Source organism: Hemiscyllium ocellatum, chromosome 5 (genome assembly GCF_020745735.1).
Source record: "Hemiscyllium ocellatum isolate sHemOce1 chromosome 5, sHemOce1.pat.X.cur, whole genome shotgun sequence".
In the NCBI taxonomy this organism is placed as follows: Eukaryota; Metazoa; Chordata; class Chondrichthyes; order Orectolobiformes; family Hemiscylliidae; genus Hemiscyllium; species Hemiscyllium ocellatum.
In genome coordinates, this window is record NC_083405.1 from 126,275,191 (window position 1) to 126,293,604 (window position 18,414).

General features: G+C 44.1%; 1 protein-coding gene across 1 annotated transcript in view; it reads left to right on the forward strand.

Annotated features, from left to right (window-relative positions):
• scn5lab (sodium channel, voltage gated, type V-like, alpha b) overlaps positions 1-18,414 on the forward strand; it is a 367,399-nt gene that overhangs the window by 315,073 nt on the left and 33,912 nt on the right. Inside the window, exon 22 of the mRNA XM_060825166.1 lies at positions 6,560-6,835. Coding sequence (XP_060681149.1) covers positions 6,560-6,835 — 276 coding nt within the window. The remainder of the gene's footprint in view (positions 1-6,559; positions 6,836-18,414) is intronic.

Sequence of the window (18,414 nt, forward strand, 5' to 3'; positions counted from 1 at the left end):
CTTGCATTGGCTGCTGGTCAACGCCCAACCCCGAGCCTCTGATTGCTATAGCTGTTCTTTTCTGTCCCAGGTCCCCACTCCATCCCCCATTTCCAGACCAGCCTGTCTTCCAACACCAATCGGGTCACAGAGGCTTGAAGTGCACATGGGCCTCTGCTGAGCTGTTTAGTACAGGAAGAATAATCATACACAGTTTGCCAGTTTGAAGCCAGGTCTGATTACACAGCTCCCCCCCCCCCCCGTCCTCAATCTTGGAAAACCCAGAATCCGGCGCAGCTGTGGCCCCGAGATCACCAGACTTTGGGCAGGCCATCTCGATAAGTGTCAGAGCGAAAAGCTGCGGGTGCTGATACACTCAGGAGGTCTGGCAGCATGGACGGAGATGGCATCAGAATCACCTGCCTTCTTTCGCTTGAATTGTTCTGACGGAACATCATCAGACAGCAGTGTTAAGTCTGCTTCAGAGGTGCCAGGCACTCCCAGAATCCTCCATTTCCACAGGAGTGCAAGTTCGGCCTTGCTTGATCCTCAGGTTTCCCCAGCCTCGCGGAGGGGAACAAGCTGATATCAGCCAAATCCTTGTTGAGATATTAAGGGGAGGTTCGGGATTGAAAACACTGAGGCCTGGAAGAAATGCAGCCCTAATCCATTGACCCAACATATTATTACACAGCTGACCAATCTCTGTGTTATTGTACTCTTTCCTGGATTTACATCTTGGAAAAGATAGCTTCTGTGCAGGAATGAGTTTGAACCTGAAGCTTATTGAAACCTGGAAGATACTGAGAGCCATTTAAAGAGCACTAGAGGGAATCACTAATTCACTGAACAACTAAATATGAATAGATTGGACAGGGTAGAAGGGGAGAGAATGTTTCCAATTTGGAAACAAGATAATCATTAATATATCCAATAGGAAAATGAGAAGAGATGTCTTTTAGTGATTAGAATGTGGAACTAAGTAGTAAAGAGACAGCATGAGATAAGTGTCTTGGATATTTTCAAAAAGAAAAATACTCTGAAGAGAAAGAGCTAGACAGAAAAGCTGCAGGACAGAATTGAGGCAGATATATTCGGAAGAAATTCATGTGGACTATAAACACCAGCAGAGATTAGTTGGGTCAAAGATCTATTTCTCGGCTGTATATTGTGTGTAATTGATTGCGACTAAAAGATAATGATCAGCAGCAGATATCCACTTCCAGATTGAAGCCATTACGGAGAAGCCAAGACTAAAGTTTCCAAGAGAATAGGATTGTACATTTTAACCACTTGTACATCATCATTTGACTGTCTCCTTTAATAAATTTTTATAAGTATTATCTACAAACAAACCAAAAAATACACAATGTATTGTCCCCCAAAGTTGTGAGAAGGTGTGTTTTTAATGCCCTGAGATTGTCTTCCATTTTGTCAGAACAATATCCCTCCCTCAATTTTAAAAAGTCTTCGATAACATATACAGCGCATGCGATATTCCAGCATATCAAGCATGTTGATAAAAGGCGATGGCAACTTACTATATACCCATTGAATGCACCAAGTAGCAGGGAATTTTGGGCTCTTGCTGATAGTCTATCTCTTCTTGTAACATTTAGATAAAATTAATTGCTCTGCTTTGGTTTGGACGCCACCTTAAAATGGGATATATAATAAGTCATCTTTTTGTGTCCACTGGCAGGATCAATGATCAAAGCATTATGGGTAACCAGCAGCCATTTTAATTTGAGCCTGTTGTTTGGGGTTGCCAATTCTGGTTGGACACATGCCTGGGGTTTTACTCACATTGTCCCCTGATGCCAACCCATTGGCCAGCTGGTCCTCTGATGCCAACCCATTGGCCAGCTGACACCTCCATCTTTGTGGTGGACCATCAAATGCCCTTTACTGGTGATCAGATCCTATTTTCAACAGGTCTATCACTGCTGAATGACAGCACTCGAAGAAAATAAAGAAAGGAATGTGTCTTTTTTATTCTCGATGACATTTTCTTCGAGGTTGGCTGGAGATTATTTGTCAGTTAATTAATTTGCCTGGGGGTGTTGGCGTCCCTTATGAATGGTTCTGATAACTGAACAAGTATTCTGCAAAGTTTCTTTGCAATATATTATGGGGAGTTACATGGAGTATAGACTCAGGACTGATTTTTGAATTGGATCAGTACCTGCATGACCAACAATGGCCTTTCAGAATACATGTTCAATACATATTTGTCATTGTGAGGCCCTGCGATTTGTTCTCTAGTTGGGGAGGGAATTACTGGGGGCTTAAAGAAACCAATGGGTCTTGATGCTTTGAATCAAATGGCCTGCTTCTGACACTGAATACACTCTTGCCACATAGTGGTAAAATGGTTTATGTTGCATGTTATTGAGTTCTGCATGGATTTGTAAATGAAGCCATATGTCTCATTCAAGTCAAGAGACTCAACAGAATTCAGCTGATAAGACTAGGCCACACTGGTTTCCTGATATTGTCTCTGCTAGCCACTTACAGACAAACTCCATAGGCGATGAAAATTTAGCACTAATTTGTGTAAATAAGTGGAGCACTGAGTGAGTTCCAATGCAAATATACAATGCTGTCACACTCATTTCCACGCTTTCTCCAGACTCATCGTTACATCATGTGACCTCCAGTCCTCCACTCCCACACTCCTGCCATTGGTCAGCCAACATATCCAATCCAATGATTCACCACTTTCTCACAGCCAATAGGAAAGCGAATTGACTCGACACAATTGGACAACTTGTGACTGTCAATTAAACTGTATTTACCCCTGCTCCCCAACCCAAAACGCCCAATGCTGTAGTAAGCAATAAAACGTAGTATTCAACAAAGAATATGATAAGGACATCATCGCTCTGACTTATCCGTTAGATGTACTGGACATTAGTTCCCAGGGTAATTTGCAAGAGGGGTGGCAGCTTATAATCAGATAATCCTGTGATACAGGAAATCCGTTTCATTCGTTATGAGAACTGAGAAACAAAGTTCTGCTGGGGTCATTTGCAGTCAATGAAATGTAAAACCTTTGCAGGAGTCTTAATTAAAGCCCCTATTAGGCACACATATCCTTGAATGATAAACATCTCCAATGTAATTTATAATAATTCCTGCTTTGAAATAGCAGTGAGGGTTTTACTGTCAGATACCAGTTAAGCAGGAATCCCTGCACTGCGAGCTAAGGGCCAACCTGAACACCATTATTCCCCAGATATGGATCTCTTGTTGAGAGACTTCACATGCTGCAATTACAAGAGTAAATTTTGAAATAACTCTGGTATCCTGTCACCAAGTCACCCTTTATTTACACACAGAGAGTCCTTGACCCTGATCTAGCTCCCTCAGAGCCAGCTCTCAGAGTGAACAGAGCCCCTGACACTCCTATTAATATCTGTCAGTCAGGGCTCCCTGATTGGACCAGGTTAACAGCCCCAATCAGGAAACTCAGATTCTATGGGATCCCCCCCGGCTCACCTCATTACAACCACTACAATTTTAAATCCAATAAACTAAAGAAAGGGATTGCAACATTATCCTTTGATTGGGACTAACCAAGTCCAAATGCCTGCAATTCACCCACAGTTACCCCATTCTTTTCCTCAGGTTAGATATATAACCTTCGCATATCCACTTGAGCATCACTCTATCTCTCTCTCTCTCTCTCTATACAAACTGTTAATGAAATTTTACAGGTCTCTAGCCTCCCACACAGTTCTTGCTATTTCATTACAGAATGACATGTGATATTGTTGAGAAAGACTCAGAAATGAGAGAATTCCAACACAACACCAACTTTCTATCTGAAAACTGTCTTGACCATCTCAGCTCACAATATGGGCCATAATAAAATGCCAACAGTCACACATACTGTTCCGACATCCTGAACCTTCAGCCAAAACTAAACGGTGCAAAATTCCTACCTTGACACTCTAACGAATTTGCGACTTTCACTATCTTAGCTACAGTACAAACATACAGGCAGACAGAACATATAACCTTCATTATATGAGATTAATCTAAAACCCAAACTGACAAGGACACCTAACAGGGCTCAGCGACAAATAGTTTAAAAAGAAAGTATTTATTACTCTCTTACCATGAGCACAAGTAACAATCACTTTTCAATCAATGAAATCTTCTGGCTGTATTTTACAGATCAGTGTAATCTCCTTCAAGATTTGTAATGGAGATTGAGTTGAAATTCTCATTGGGTTCATTTATCCATTGGACCTGCTAATGAGAGATTGCTTCATTTTTGTATAGCCAGGGCTACAGCAAATAACAAACACTGAGACATAATCTTTTAACTTCACACCAAGGAATGCACACCACCATGGGATCAACAGCAACGATTGGGAAAAACACCCCAGTAATGCTTTGAGGCAAATGCTCAGTTCAAAGAAAGAAAAAAGTCTAATTTATTGCAATTAACATAAGATGTTGAGGGAGGAGTGATAATAAGAGTTGTCAGTTTACATGATACACATACCACACGCAAATATAGTAAGGCCAAAGGCTACTTCATTGGGTTCCTCAGTGTGTATATTTGCGCGTGGTATTTCAGGATTCGTATGATTTGTCATGATTTCTTCACAGAGTGTAAATAACAAATATGTCTGCTTGTCATTCCCTGAATACAAATCTGTGCATCTCAATAGTGTTTTGAAACATACAGCACACTGCTAATGAAAGCTGACAGTTAGCACATCTGGTACTGCATAGCTCCGTCCAAGTGTGTTCTGTAGTTGGACTGTGTGGCCAACATAGCAGTGGAGATGGCAATCTGAGGATGATGATGAGGTGGACTCAGCAGACTGGCATCAAGTGCAGAAGCCATCTGTTGGCTGAAATTGCACTGTCTGATGTTAGTAACAAATACATTAACTATGTTTGGTTAAATTGTACTGTTAATTTCTTTGCTGAGCAATGGCAAAGGAATTACATACATACACCTGGTAAACCCTCTGTTAGTAAAATCAGACAGCACAGTCTCAGCCTGGAGAGCAGTAGATGTTAGATGATGGCATGTGGTTTCTGTGTAATGGTGTGCAGTACATGTACCAGTGTCAGCATTTATATTGGTGTGAACTGTATGTTATGTGTTATTGCCCTCATGTTTATGGTGGATTGATGGATACTTACACAATGATGAGCATGTGAGAGTGCTTCCGAAAGTGGTCAGGTCCACACTGCCTACCAAAATCCCATTGTTTCAACCCATCGCAAGGCCTCCCTCTACGATCAGATAATGGTGGATTTTTAATCCATCTGCCTATTTGCAAAAGTACAAGAAAACTGTGGAATAAAAGCAGGTGTGCTTTGTAATATTTCATGCATTATCCCTCATCAATATCGAAGTGAATAATTGGAGATTGGAATGAAATGACAAACTAAAAGCCTAATGGCTAGCTGCTGACCACTTTCTCTACCCTCCTGTGCCTTCTTGACCTTGTCTTCTCATTAAACAAAACTTTCCAATTGGATGTTCAAACAGTGAGCGTTCTTCGGTGAAGAATCGAGGAAAAAGCAATAACAAAGTGTAAATGCATGTGTCTGCCACAGAAAGTCCTCACTGCATGCTCCTTATCAGTTAGTGGGCATGTTAAAGTCTTACCTCGTTGTCTGATTTATTTGCCTGAGCTGAACTGTTTATAGACGATGCACGGCACTTCACGGTTACCCGGTCTCTATTACCTTGTTACCCCTTTGGACTGGCAGAAAAGACACCCTGGGTGAGAAACAGAAAGGTATTGTCAGGTGCCTGTCTTGATCAATACCTTCAGAACACAGCTTCTCCACTGAAATGCCTTACTTAATAATTCCCTTTGGTGGCATTTCAGAGATCCAAAGGAGAAAGTCTCTGTGTGTCATCTACCATTATCCTCTCGAAATAAAAGTGGTCAGTTCCTGATACCTCAGGAGTAAGATTAACTAAAGACCCCAGTCAGAAATTGGACATGGAACAGTTTGCATTGACTTCACTGTCTGTGGGATGGTAAGAAAAGAAATGTTTCTTAAAGTCAGGTTACTGACTCTGCCTCCTTTAGCAAGACAGCAACTGGTCAATTATTCGACCACAATCAATGACCCAATGTGACCTGACAGCGAGCTACATTAGAGGTACGTGTAGCAATGGTTCAACAGGAAGCTCCACCTCCTGTTCCCTCTTTCCCTCTCATTTCCTCACTGGTTTGGAGTGAGTCAAGGTTAGAAGTCACATGACACCAGGTTATAGTCCAACAGGTTTCTTTGAAATCACAAGCTTTCACCAGTCAGGACAAAGGAGCAGTGCTCTGAAAGCTTGTGATTTCGAATAAGCCTGACGGACTTTAAGCTGGTGTCAGGTGAACTTCTGACCTTGTCCATCCCAGTCTGACATTGGCACCTCGACATCAAGTTTTGGAGTGAGCCGGGAGGATTGCATAAAAGTTTCACCCTGCTGCTTTTGTATCAGGAAACAGAGGGGGTACAAGGTAATTCGTTCTTTTTACCTTGCAGGATGTGACCTTCCAGATTTACAATCTTTCTTTCTCCCCCAATCCATTTGGTTTAGGTGGTAGTCAATGCACTCATTGGTGCCATCCCGTCCATCATGAATGTTTGCTTCGTCTGTCTCATCTTCTGGCTCATTTTTAGCATTATGGGAGTCAACCTCTTTGCAGGGAAATTCTATAGGTGCAAGAATCTGACCAGTGGGGATCCAATTCCCATTCACATTGTCAACAACAAGAGTGAGTGCGACATGCTCAACAGCACAGAGGTCCGATGGCACAACGAGAAGATCAACTTTGACAACGTCATGATGGGCTACCTCGCTCTGCTGCAGGTGGTAAGTGCAAAAGAAACGTTAAATAATTTTACCTTAAGACATACGAGGAGAAATGAGGCCATTCAGCCCATCAAGTCTGGCTCATAAGTTTCTCAACCCCATTCTCCTGCTTTCTATGTGTGGAAAGTTCTTTGTGCAGAGGGTGGTGGGTGCCTGGAACGCATTGCCAGCAGAGGTGGTAGAAACGGGCACCTTAGCATCATTTAAGATGCACCTAGACAGACACATGAATGGGTAGGGAGCACAGGGACACAGATCCTTAGAAAATAGGCGATAGGTTTAGATGGGGGATCTGGAGGCTTGAAGGGCCTAAGTTCCTGTGCCTTAACTTTCTTTGTTCTTTGTTTTTCCCGTAACCCTTGATCCTCTTGACAGTCAGGAACCTATCTATCTCAGTCTTAAATATACTCAATGACTTGACCTCCACAGCCTTCTATGGTAATGAATTTTCCACAGTGTTGCTCCCCTACTTTTCTTGGTATTCGGCACTGTCTCTGAAAATGTGCAAACCAAAATGACTATTTGATTTGTTTTGATTTCTTATTGTCACATATACCTGGGTACAGTGAAAAGTTTAATTTCGGGTGCAGTACAGACAGGTCTTACCATCCAAGGTACAGCAGGGGAATAGAACGGAGCAAGAGATACAGCTGTAGAGAAGGTGCACGGAGAGCGAGATCAATTTCTCGCCCCCCCCACAAATTCCTCCCAATCTCTTTTTACTGATAGCTCTGCTTACCAGATGCAGGAGAATATTATGCCAAAACGCTTTAGGAAGCAAAATCAGAAATTGCTGGAAAAGCTCAGCAGGTCTGGCAGCATCTGTGGACAGAAATCAGAGTCAATGTTTCAGGTCAGAACTGATGGTAGCTAAGAAAATGTTGGTTTATATACAGAAGGTAGGGTGGGAGGGGGGGGGGGTAAAGGAATAAATGATAGATGACGATAGAAACCAGAGAGAGAACAGTTGCACAGACCAAAGAATGGATAACTGTCTGGTTAGCAGAGTGAATAGCTGTTAATGAGGACTGTTAGTTGCTAACAATGGACTGGTGTTGTGTGATTTTTAATAATGGACTCTGTGTGATGCTGCTGCCTGAACTGCTGTGCTCTTCCAGCACCACTAATCCAGAATCTGGTTTCCAGCATCTGCAGTCATTGTTTTTACCCTGTGGGTAATAATAGACTGTGTGATAACAAGGCCCGGTGTAGGGGGGTTGGGGCAAGGACATGGGAGAGGTCAAGCCCTAAAATTATTGGATATTGAGTTTGGAGGGCTGCAGGGTTCCCAAATAGAAAATGTAGAGCTGCTCTTTCAGGATGCTGGTGGGATGGTAGATGGTAGATGGAAGAGGAACCCTATCGTTGTTGCAGGAGGGAAGGGACGAGGGGGGTGAGGGCCCATGTGTGGGATATGGGTTGGACCCGGCCAAGGACCCTGTCAACATCAGTGCTGGGAAATCATCTTTCACACTGCACTCCCTTTGAGATAAAGGTCAATGTTCCTGTTCCCTGCTGAACTTGGATGCTAGCTATCAACTTTTTGGAGAGATCTTCTCGAAGCTTCATGGGTCAACTTAAATACTGACATCAAAGTGACCACCTCAAATATATCCTCATGATGGCAATTTGGTCCCACTCCTCTGCTCTTTACACATAGCCCAGCATTTCTAAATGAATATCTAACTCCCCCTGCTGAACCTGTTCCCACCATCCATTTGGGCAGATCATGTCAGATCATTGCATTCCAATGTGAATCAGCCATGAACCTAATGAATAGTGGAGCAGGTTTGAGGGACCGAATGGCCTACTTCTGTTCCTGTTTATTAGAGTTTTATGGTCTTATACAAATAACCTGGGCAGATTAGAGAGTCAAAGCTCTGTGTCTTTATCACAAGGAGATTAGAGTAATGAATAAGGAGGTCTCGCTATAATTGTATAGGGCTTTGGTGAAATTGTGTGCCATTTTGGTTTCCCTATTTAAGGAAGGATGTGCCTATAATGGATACAGTATGGCAAATGAAGGGCTCCTGCCCAAAACGTCGATTTTCCTGCCTCTCAGATGCTGCCTGACCTGCTGTGCTTTTCCAGCACCACTCTAATCTTGTCTCTGATCTCCAGCATCTGCAGTCCTCACTTTCGCCTGGTTACCGAGATGAGTCATGGGTGATAAAATTCAGTATGGAAAGCAGAGTATAATTTCAATGGGAAGTGAAGTATGTTTGTACACGGTCAATAAAGTGAACAGGCAGCTACAGCAAGCACTGAGGAAGGGAAGTGTTGGTCTTCCTTGCAAGAGGATTTGCCTTCAGAAGTAAGGATTTTTTACTTCAGTTTTACAGGGACTTAGTGGGATCATACCTGGAGTATTAAGTGTTCTCCGAGTCTCCATTCCTAGGAAAGGATATCCCCATCATAGAGGGAGTACAGCACTTGGCTTATACAAAGGATGGCAAGACTGTGCTATAAGGAGAGCTTGTTTTGAATGGACCTGGATTTACGAGAGATTAGAAAGATTAGAGGGGATCTGATTAAAGCATATGCAATTGCAACAGGGCTGGGGCAGAGTAGATAGAGTCATAGAGTCATACAGCATGGAAACAGACCCTTCGGTCTAGCCAGTCCACGTTGACCACGTTCCCAAATTAAACAAATCCCATCTGCCTATGCTTGGCCCCTATCCCTCCAAACCATTCCTATTCTTGAACATATCCAAATGTCTTTTAAACATTGTAACTGTACCTACATCCGCCACTTCCTCTGACAGTTCATTCCACACACAAAACTTTGTCCCTCATGTCCATTTTAAATCTTTTTCCTCCCACTTTAAAAAATACCCCTTAGTTTTGAAGTCCCCCACCCTTGGGAAAAGACACTTGACCTTATCTATTCACTCCCCCACATATCTATAAACCTCCATCATCCCTCAACCTCCTATACCCCAATGGAAAAAGTTTCTGCCTTTTCAATCTATGTTAATGTTTCTCCTGGTTGGGAAGATGTAGAATCAGAGGTCACAGACCATTATGATTAAGATGATTTCCTCAGTCAGAAGATAGAGAGCCTGTGGAATTCTCGAGCAGAGAAAGCTGTGCAGGCTGGGCCATTGAGTCTATTCAAGATAATATTTTAGATTTTAAAGGCACCAAGAGCAACGCTCCCTCTCCATTGCATGGCTGTGTGAATGTGCAGATGGCCTAGTGTACCTCTCATGGTAGCTGCTGTATGGATGTGAATTATAGCATTGGCTCATGGTTGTGGAAAGCTGCTGACTTTCTGAGGACCTTAGTCAAGGCAGCAAAGGCCACACCTCTATTGAGGCCCTTAATTCATAAATTCACACCTACTGAAGGGCTCCTTCTCCAGTGGTCCAGCCGGACTGACAGGAAAGGTTTTAGGAATGAGGGGAGTTATTTTCAGGGTATGTGTTTATGTGCGTGTGCGTGGCGTTATTTTCAGGATGTATGTGCGTGTGTGGAGTTATTTTCAGGATGTGTGTGTATGTGTGTGTGCGTGGTGTTATTTTCAGGATGTGTGTGCGCGTGCATGTGTGTGTATGTGTGTGTGCGTGTGTCTGTGTGCGCATGCATGTGTGTCTGTGTGCGCGTGCATGTGTGTGTATGTGTGTGTGTGTGCCCGCGTGTGTGTGTATGTGTGTGTGTCTGTGTGTGTCTGTGTGTGCATGCATGTGTGTGTGTGCACGTGTGTCTCTCAATGCATCAGAACTCTGCCTGAGGGCCCACAGTTAAGAGTCAACCACATTGCCATGGGTCTGGAATCACATGGAGGCCAGACCAGGTAACGTCAGCAGATTTCCCACCCTAGAGGACTCTAGTGAACAACCAAATGGGTTGATTTTAAGCAACAATTGACAATGGGGCAACTTTTTATTTCAGGTTTGAGTGAATTCAGATTTCGCCATGGGGAGATTATGATTCCATGTGCCCGGAAGGCTAGCCTGGGGTTTCAGGACTGCTGGCCCAGTGACAATACCACAATGTTACCCTGAGAAACACACTTGGTATTTACCTCAGTGTGTTGCCTGCAGTTGTATAGAACAGTACAGTGATAGGTCCTGAATCCAACAGCAGCATCTGGTGTAGGAAGCCTTTAACCTGTCTGTGTGTGTTGGGGGGGAGGGGGGGGGGGGTGGTTGGGCTGGTTGGGAGAGGGAAGGATAGTAGTGGGTGGAGGGAGAGTTTCTCTATCAGACAGTGATGACCCAATGGCTCCATGTGCAGCCACACATGTCCATGATAGTTAGAATTCACCTCTCCACATTAACTGGAAAGTGCCTCATCACACAACAGAATGCGCAGGCCTCTCTCTTTAAAATTTGCCTTCTGAACTTTTCCGTTCCCTTGTTTGTCGGGTTCTCCATTATTGACACCTGCAACCCACAGGCTGGCAGCTGAGGTGCTGAAATATTTGCGCTAATTGTGCAAACAAAACGCAGTCACTTCATGCCTTCTCCCCAGTGAGTTTGGCTTTAGGATATGGGTGTGGTATAAAATCTGAACAACTGAGCAGGAACAGTGGGCTAGTGCAGCACCTGAGCTATCTCCAATACATTCACGCGCATAATACTAACAGAATTGTAACAAAGTCAGAATTTGAGCCTGTAGTGTGCATGATGAAATGAGTTTGAAGGTGTCCTTTATTCCCACCCTTGAGGTATGAGGTAGACTATTTCCTGACACCTTCCTCCCTATGGCATCACTGAGCTGCTCGTGGGTTTGATTCATTGGCTTTGTGTGTCTCTGAGCAACAGGCCTTTCAGTTACACACCAGTCCTCCTCTTCCAATTCATCGCTGCACAGAAACACAGCGCCTCATTTGCATTTGAAACCTTCAATCACCCAGATGTAACAAGCAGTCTAAAATTAGCACCATTGAGGGACGAGCAAACAGAAGTGCTTCACTGTGATAGGATTCTGCTTTTGTTGTTTTAATGCAGGGATCTTTGTTTAGATGCAGTAATGCAGGCTGTGCCCTCTGCCCCTCACAAATCAAAGTGGACATTACTTTTAATCGGACCGTTTTGTTGTCACCCTTCCTCTATCCCAGCTTCGTCAAAGTTCTGCTATCGGTACACTACTTTCACCAAATGTCATTCATGCATCAACTTCTGTGTTAGCTCAAAGTCCGCTACATCCTCAATTTTAAATATTGTCTCAAGGCTGCTCCTTGGATGCTGCCTGAACTGCTGTGCTCTTCCAGCACCACTAATCCAGAATCTGGTTTCCAGCATCTGCAGTCATTGTTTTTACCTTGGTCAGTTATGTCAGTATTCCTTTGAGGAACATCACTTCATCATAGCATGTGGTCTGAGGATACAAAGAGCTCACATTCCATCTTACCCCAGATCACTTGGAGCATGGCATTCTCCTGAAAGTGTGCTCCTCTATTGTAATAGCTTAATAGCAGCCCAGACACTTGTGTGTCTGTGAATGTAACGTTTGAATATTAGAGACAGCTGGAAGAAAAGAGTTGGATTCTTCAGTCCCACAATATCCACCACCCAGTTTCTAATTCAGCGAGGTTACATCAACATGTCGAGGAAAAACACTCTTGCTGGAGACAAGCTCACATATTTTGGTTCGAAATTCCCTCCAGCGCCTCAGCCTTTCCTTACTGTGCAGCCTCATCCAGATCTACAACCTTACAAAATCTCTGCCATGTTCAACTATGGCCTTTTGTGTAGAATCATAGAATCCCTACAATGTGGAAACAAGCCTTTCAACCCAATGAGTCCACACCGGCCCTCTGAAGAATAATACATCCTGACCTATTTCCCTACATTTTCACCTGATTAATCCACCTAACCTACACATCCCTGAACACGATGGGCAATTTAGCATGGCCAATTCACCTAACCTGCACACCTTTGGACTGTGGGAGGAAACCGGAGTACCCGGGGAAACCCACACAGACACGGCGAGAATGTGCAAACTCCACACAGACAGTCACCTGAGGCTAGAATCTTGAGGTAGTGCTAACCACTGAGCCATCCCTAACATTTACTGAATTAACATGGTGTGATGCTGGTAATGTCAATGAGTGACTAATCCAGAGGCCCAAGGCTGAGCCTTATGGAGACACAGGTTCAATGTCACCATGTGACATCTGATTTCAAGTCATGGGTCTGTGCTGTAAACCCAGCCTGAGTGAAGGTGACTGTGACAGGCATACATCATTGATTGTTGTGGCTCCCCTTAGAGATGTCACATTGTGGTCATGTCATGTGGAACCTCTGGAAACACTGGATGGCAAATGTAAAACCCTGGCCATTCAGAGAAAAGCAGCACATTTAATGAGTGCTGGAACTCCGAACTGACCAGAAACTCTGCTTTCTCTTCACAGATGCTGCCAGACCTGCCGAGTCTTTCCAGCAATTCCTATTTAACTCTCTGCCTCATTTCTTCAGCCTGACCCTTGCGCACAAAAACAGCTTTCCAGTTGTTAACCTAATTGGCATTATTATACGTTCCTGAGTTGCACAGTCAGTGTAAAATTGAAGTATTCAAAACAGTAAAAATAGAACATATGACCTTAAAGTGGGGACTGAACTACAACCAGGAAATACTGGGAAGACTCAGGCCAGGTGGTGACTGTGAAGTGAAGAACTGGATGTCTAATTCAGTTGAGCTTTCATCGAAATGGGAAAGAGTTTGAGATGTACCACATTTATGCATTGGGACAGGGAAAGGGCAAGAGGGAAAGAGTTAAAATGTGGAACTGTGATAGAATAGTTTTATTTGTTCATCACCGATTGGACCAACAATTACTGGCCATCCCTAATTGCCTTGAACTGAGTGGCTTGCTCAGGCTATTACAGAGAGCGGATTGCCTCCCCTAAAAGGTATCAGTGAACTAAATGGGCTTTTGCAACAATTCACAATGGCTACTGCACGGTCACTCTTAGGATGGTCACAGAGTCATGGAGTTAGAGGCAAAAGTGAGGACTGCAGATGCTGGAAACCAGAGTTTAGATCAGAGTGGTGCTGGAAAAGCACAGCAGGTTAGGCAGCATCCGAGGAGCGGGAAAATCGACATTTCGGGCAAAAGCCATTCATCAGGAATAGAGGCAGGAAGCCTCCAGGGTGGAGAGATAAATGAGAGGGGGGTGGGGCTGATAGAGTTACATACTAGACAAGCAAGAAGGGGGCTGGAAGGACACAGCAAGTCAGGCAGCATCAGCAGGTGGAGAAGTCAATGTTTTGGGTTTAAAGTCATACAGCATGGAAACACACTCTTTGATCCAACCAGTTCATGCCGAACATAATCCCAAACCAAATTCATCCCACCTGCCTGCTCCTGGCCGAGTACCCTCCAAACCTTCCCTAGCATGTACTTATCCAAATGTCTTTGAAGTGTTGTAACTGTGTCCGCATCCTCCACTTCCTCAGGAAGTTCATTCCACATGTGAACCACCCTCTGTGTAAAAAGAATGCCCCTCACATCTTCTTTAAATCTCTCTCCTCTCACCCTCTGCTCTTGAAATACCCCATCCTAGGGAAAAGACAACGACCATTAACCCTATCTGTACCCCTCATGATTTTATAAACTTTTATAAGGTCACCTCTCAACCTCCGATGCTCCAGTGAAAAATGTCCCAGCCTACCTTTATTAATCTCAGATTTTCAAAGGTTCACATTTTACCTTCTGCTAAGGCAGGATTTGAACCGACAATGCATCAGAACATTAACCTGGGGATTCAGGATTACTGCTAACCCAGTGATAATCACAGCCTGTCTGCGGGCAGTAATGTTGTAAAGCCAAAAGGATGATAGTGAGCTGAGGAAAGGGAAACAGAGAGGCCCCTAAATGTCTAGTAAACCTGTCTCTCTTTACAACAGCAAAAACTGACTGTGTCCAACACCATGTCCAACGATTAAATGCCTCGATGATCACTCGCCAATTATCAAAATTATTCTTCCCCTCTTTTAATCAGCTGCCCGCCTCCCTCTTTGATGCAGAACTATAGCTCAGTGTTCAGCCCTCCTACTGATAAGACAGCATGAAACAGCTTTCATTGTAAGCTTTAAAAAGCAAAGGCAACCCTCAGGTAACCTCTGAAAAGCAATTTCCGGACTTACCTCTTTACTCGTGCATCTTTAATACTGCTTTGAGAGACATGCTGAAATGCCAGGTACTAAATGGATAGTTGTGAGGCTTTTCAATTCTCAATCAGGATAAGTGAATTCTGTGGATTCAGATAAGCTGCTGAAAACAGGAGCTAATCAGAGTTCTTCTGGTTAACACATACAATGATTGCATCTCAAAAACCTTTATAATTCTCTCTGTTCTACATATTTGTATATCTATAATTAATGCACCTATGTATCAGAAGTGTAATTATAGAAATATAAATATTATGAGAGAGAAATACATTAATAAATATCCAGAGTTATATATAGATCTATATAATGACTACACTTCAAAGGTACTATGTAGTGTTTTTAGGTATTCTTAGATTTGGAGAGACAATATATGATTGCAGGTTTGTTTTAACAGCTACAATGTCAACACTATCAACAACTGAGCCACTGTGCAGTTATTTAATCATGTAGTGAGGGGAAGAGGTGGGTCTTATGTGTTAGTGACCCCACCTCTGAGGCAGGAGGCCTGGCTTTAAGTGTCACCTTCTCCAGAGGTGTACCATAACATCCCTGAACAGTCTGACTAGAAAATGTCTCCTCCAACACAGAGTAACTCCAGATTATTTGATCTTTCTTCAATCGCATTGTCCAGTGAAACCCTTCTTAGCAATTTCGATATTCTTCTCTTCGGAAACAGATGTTGAGAAACCAGTTTTTAATGTTTCTTTTCACTCATCCTACTGTTGAGTAACAGCATTGGGAAGAGAAAGCAGCAAGACAAATGAGGAGGGGGTGGAACAAATTCAGTGGTATCTCTGGCTCACCTGGGAGCTGAAGGGGCAATTCATGTTCGACTTAAATTGATGTGGAGGGGCTCACATATTCAAATGATTCATCTCAGCCCGTCAACTTCTCCACCTCCTGATGCTGCCTGCCTTGCTGTGTTCCTCCGGCCTCCTAATGCCGCCTGCCTTGCTGTGTTCTCTCAACCTGCTGATGCTGCCTGCCTTGCTGTGTTCCCCTAGCCTCCTGATGCTGCCTGCCTTGCTGTGTTCCCCCAGCCTCCTGATACTGCCTGCCTTGCTGTGTTCCCCCAGCCTCCTGATGCTGCCTGCCTTGCTGTGTTCCCCCAGCCTCCTGATACTGCCTGCCTTGCTGTGTTCCCCCAGCCTCCTGATGCTGCCTGCCTTGCTGTGTTTCCCCAGCCTCCTGATGCTGCCTGCCTTGCTGTGTTCCCCCAGCCTCCTGACGCTGCCTGCCTTGCTGTGTTCCCCCAGCCTCCTGACGCTGCCTGCCTTGCTGTGTTCCCCCAGCCTCCTTCCTGCCTACCTTGGATTCCAGCATCTGCAGGTCTTTTTGTCTCTAGCCTGAGGTCCCAACTCATTAATTCTGTAGAAACAATTGAAGCCATTAAATACTGCAAAGGTTATGGGCCCTGACAACACGCCAGCTGTGGTGCTGAAGACACCAGCAATAGTGACACCACATGCCAAGCTGTTCCTCTACAACCACAACTCTGGCAGTTACCTACAAATGGGATTATAATACTTGCATGCCTGTTTTTGACTGAAAGGGATGCAATGGGTCAAAGATCCCTTTTCCTGCAGGAGAGATCTCTATGGCTCTGATGGTGGGAAGTGTTAAGCTGTGGCCTGTCCATACAGAACCAATTTGACCCACCACCATCCATAAGACCATAAGATTTCGGAGCAGAATAAGGCCATTTGGCCTATCAAGTCTGCTCCAGCTTTTGAATATGGCTGGTATGTTTCTCAACCTCATTCTTCAGCCTTCTTCCTGAAACCTTTGATCCCAGACTAATCAAGAATCTATCTATCTCTATCTTAAGTACTTAGTCAATGACCAGGCCTCCACAGCCCTCTGCAGCAATGAGTTCCATAGAGTCACCAACCTCTGGCTGAAGAAATCCCTCCTCATCTCAGTTATAAAGTGTCGTCCCTTCGCCCTGTGGCTGTGCCATCAGCTCCTAGTTTCTCCTACGAGTAGAAACAGCTTATTCAGGCCTCTCAGTATTCTGTAAGTTTCAATCAGATCTCCCTCATCCTTTTAGACTCCATAAAGTATAGGCCCAGAAGAGCCTATATGAAGGCCCTTCACCCCTGGGATCCTTCCTGTAAACCTCCTCTGGACTCCATCCAAAGCCAGCACATCCTTCCTTAGATACGGGGCCCAAAACTGCTCACAATATTCCACATGCTGTCTGACCAGAGCCTTATGCACCCTCAGCATTACATCTATGCTCTTGTTTTCTCACCCTCTCAAAATTAACACGAACATTGCATTTGCTTTCCTAACTGTAAACTGAACCTACATGTTAACCTTAAGAGAATCCTGACCTAGGACTCCCTAGTGTGCACAACCTCACACTTTCCCACATGATTTTACATCTGCCCCTTCTTTGTCCACTCTCCTAGTTTGTCCAAGTCCTTCTGCAGCCTCCTTGCCTCCTCAACGCTACCTGTCTTTATATCACCTGCAAAATTAGCAATAATGCCCTCAGTCCCTTTGTCCCAATCATTAAGGAGGCATGGTGACTCAGTGGTTAGCACTGCAGCCTCACAGCACCAGGGATCTGGGTTCAATTCCCGCCTCGGGCGACTACCTGTGTGGAGTTTGCACATTCTCCCTGCCTATGTGTGGGTTTCCTCCCACAATCTAGAGATGTCGAGATTAGGTGAATTGATCATGCTCAATTGCCCAGCGTTGGATGCATTAGTCAGGGGTGAATATATGGAATGGGTCTGGGTGGATTACTCTTTGGAGGGTCAGTATGGACTTGTTGGGCTGAAGGACCTGTTTCCATACTGTAGGGAATCTAATCTAATGTACGGCGTGAATAGTTATGGTTTCAACACTGATCCCTGCAGAACTCTACGAGTCACTGGTTGCCATCCTGAAAAACACCCATTTATCTCCACTCTGCCTTGTGCCCATCAACCAATCCTTTATTTATGCCAGTCCCTTGCTCCTAACACCATGGGGTCTTATCTTATTTATCGGCCTCTTGTGCAGCACCTTGTCAAAGGCCTTCTGGAAATCCACAGCTACTGGCTCCTTTGTCTTAACTTGCTCATTACTTCTCAAAGAATTCTAACAGATTTGTTATCCATGACCTTCCCTCTACAAAACCTGGGTCCTATTTTATGATGCACTTCCAAGTACTCCACAATCTTTTCCTTAATTGCACTCTCAAATCTTACTGGAGCTGATAAGGGAAGGTCTTGCTAATTGACCAATCGTTTCCCTTTCTCCCTTCTTTAACAGGGATGTTACATTAGCCATTTTCCAGTCGTCTGGGAAACTCCCTGACTCCAGTGATTCCTGAACGATCACAAACAATGTCTCCGCAATCTTCTCAACCGTCTCCTTCAGAACATCTGGGGTGTCACTCATCTGAGCTTCAGATCTTGAAGTTCCCCAGCACTTTCTTCTTAGTGATGGCCACTACACCCAGAT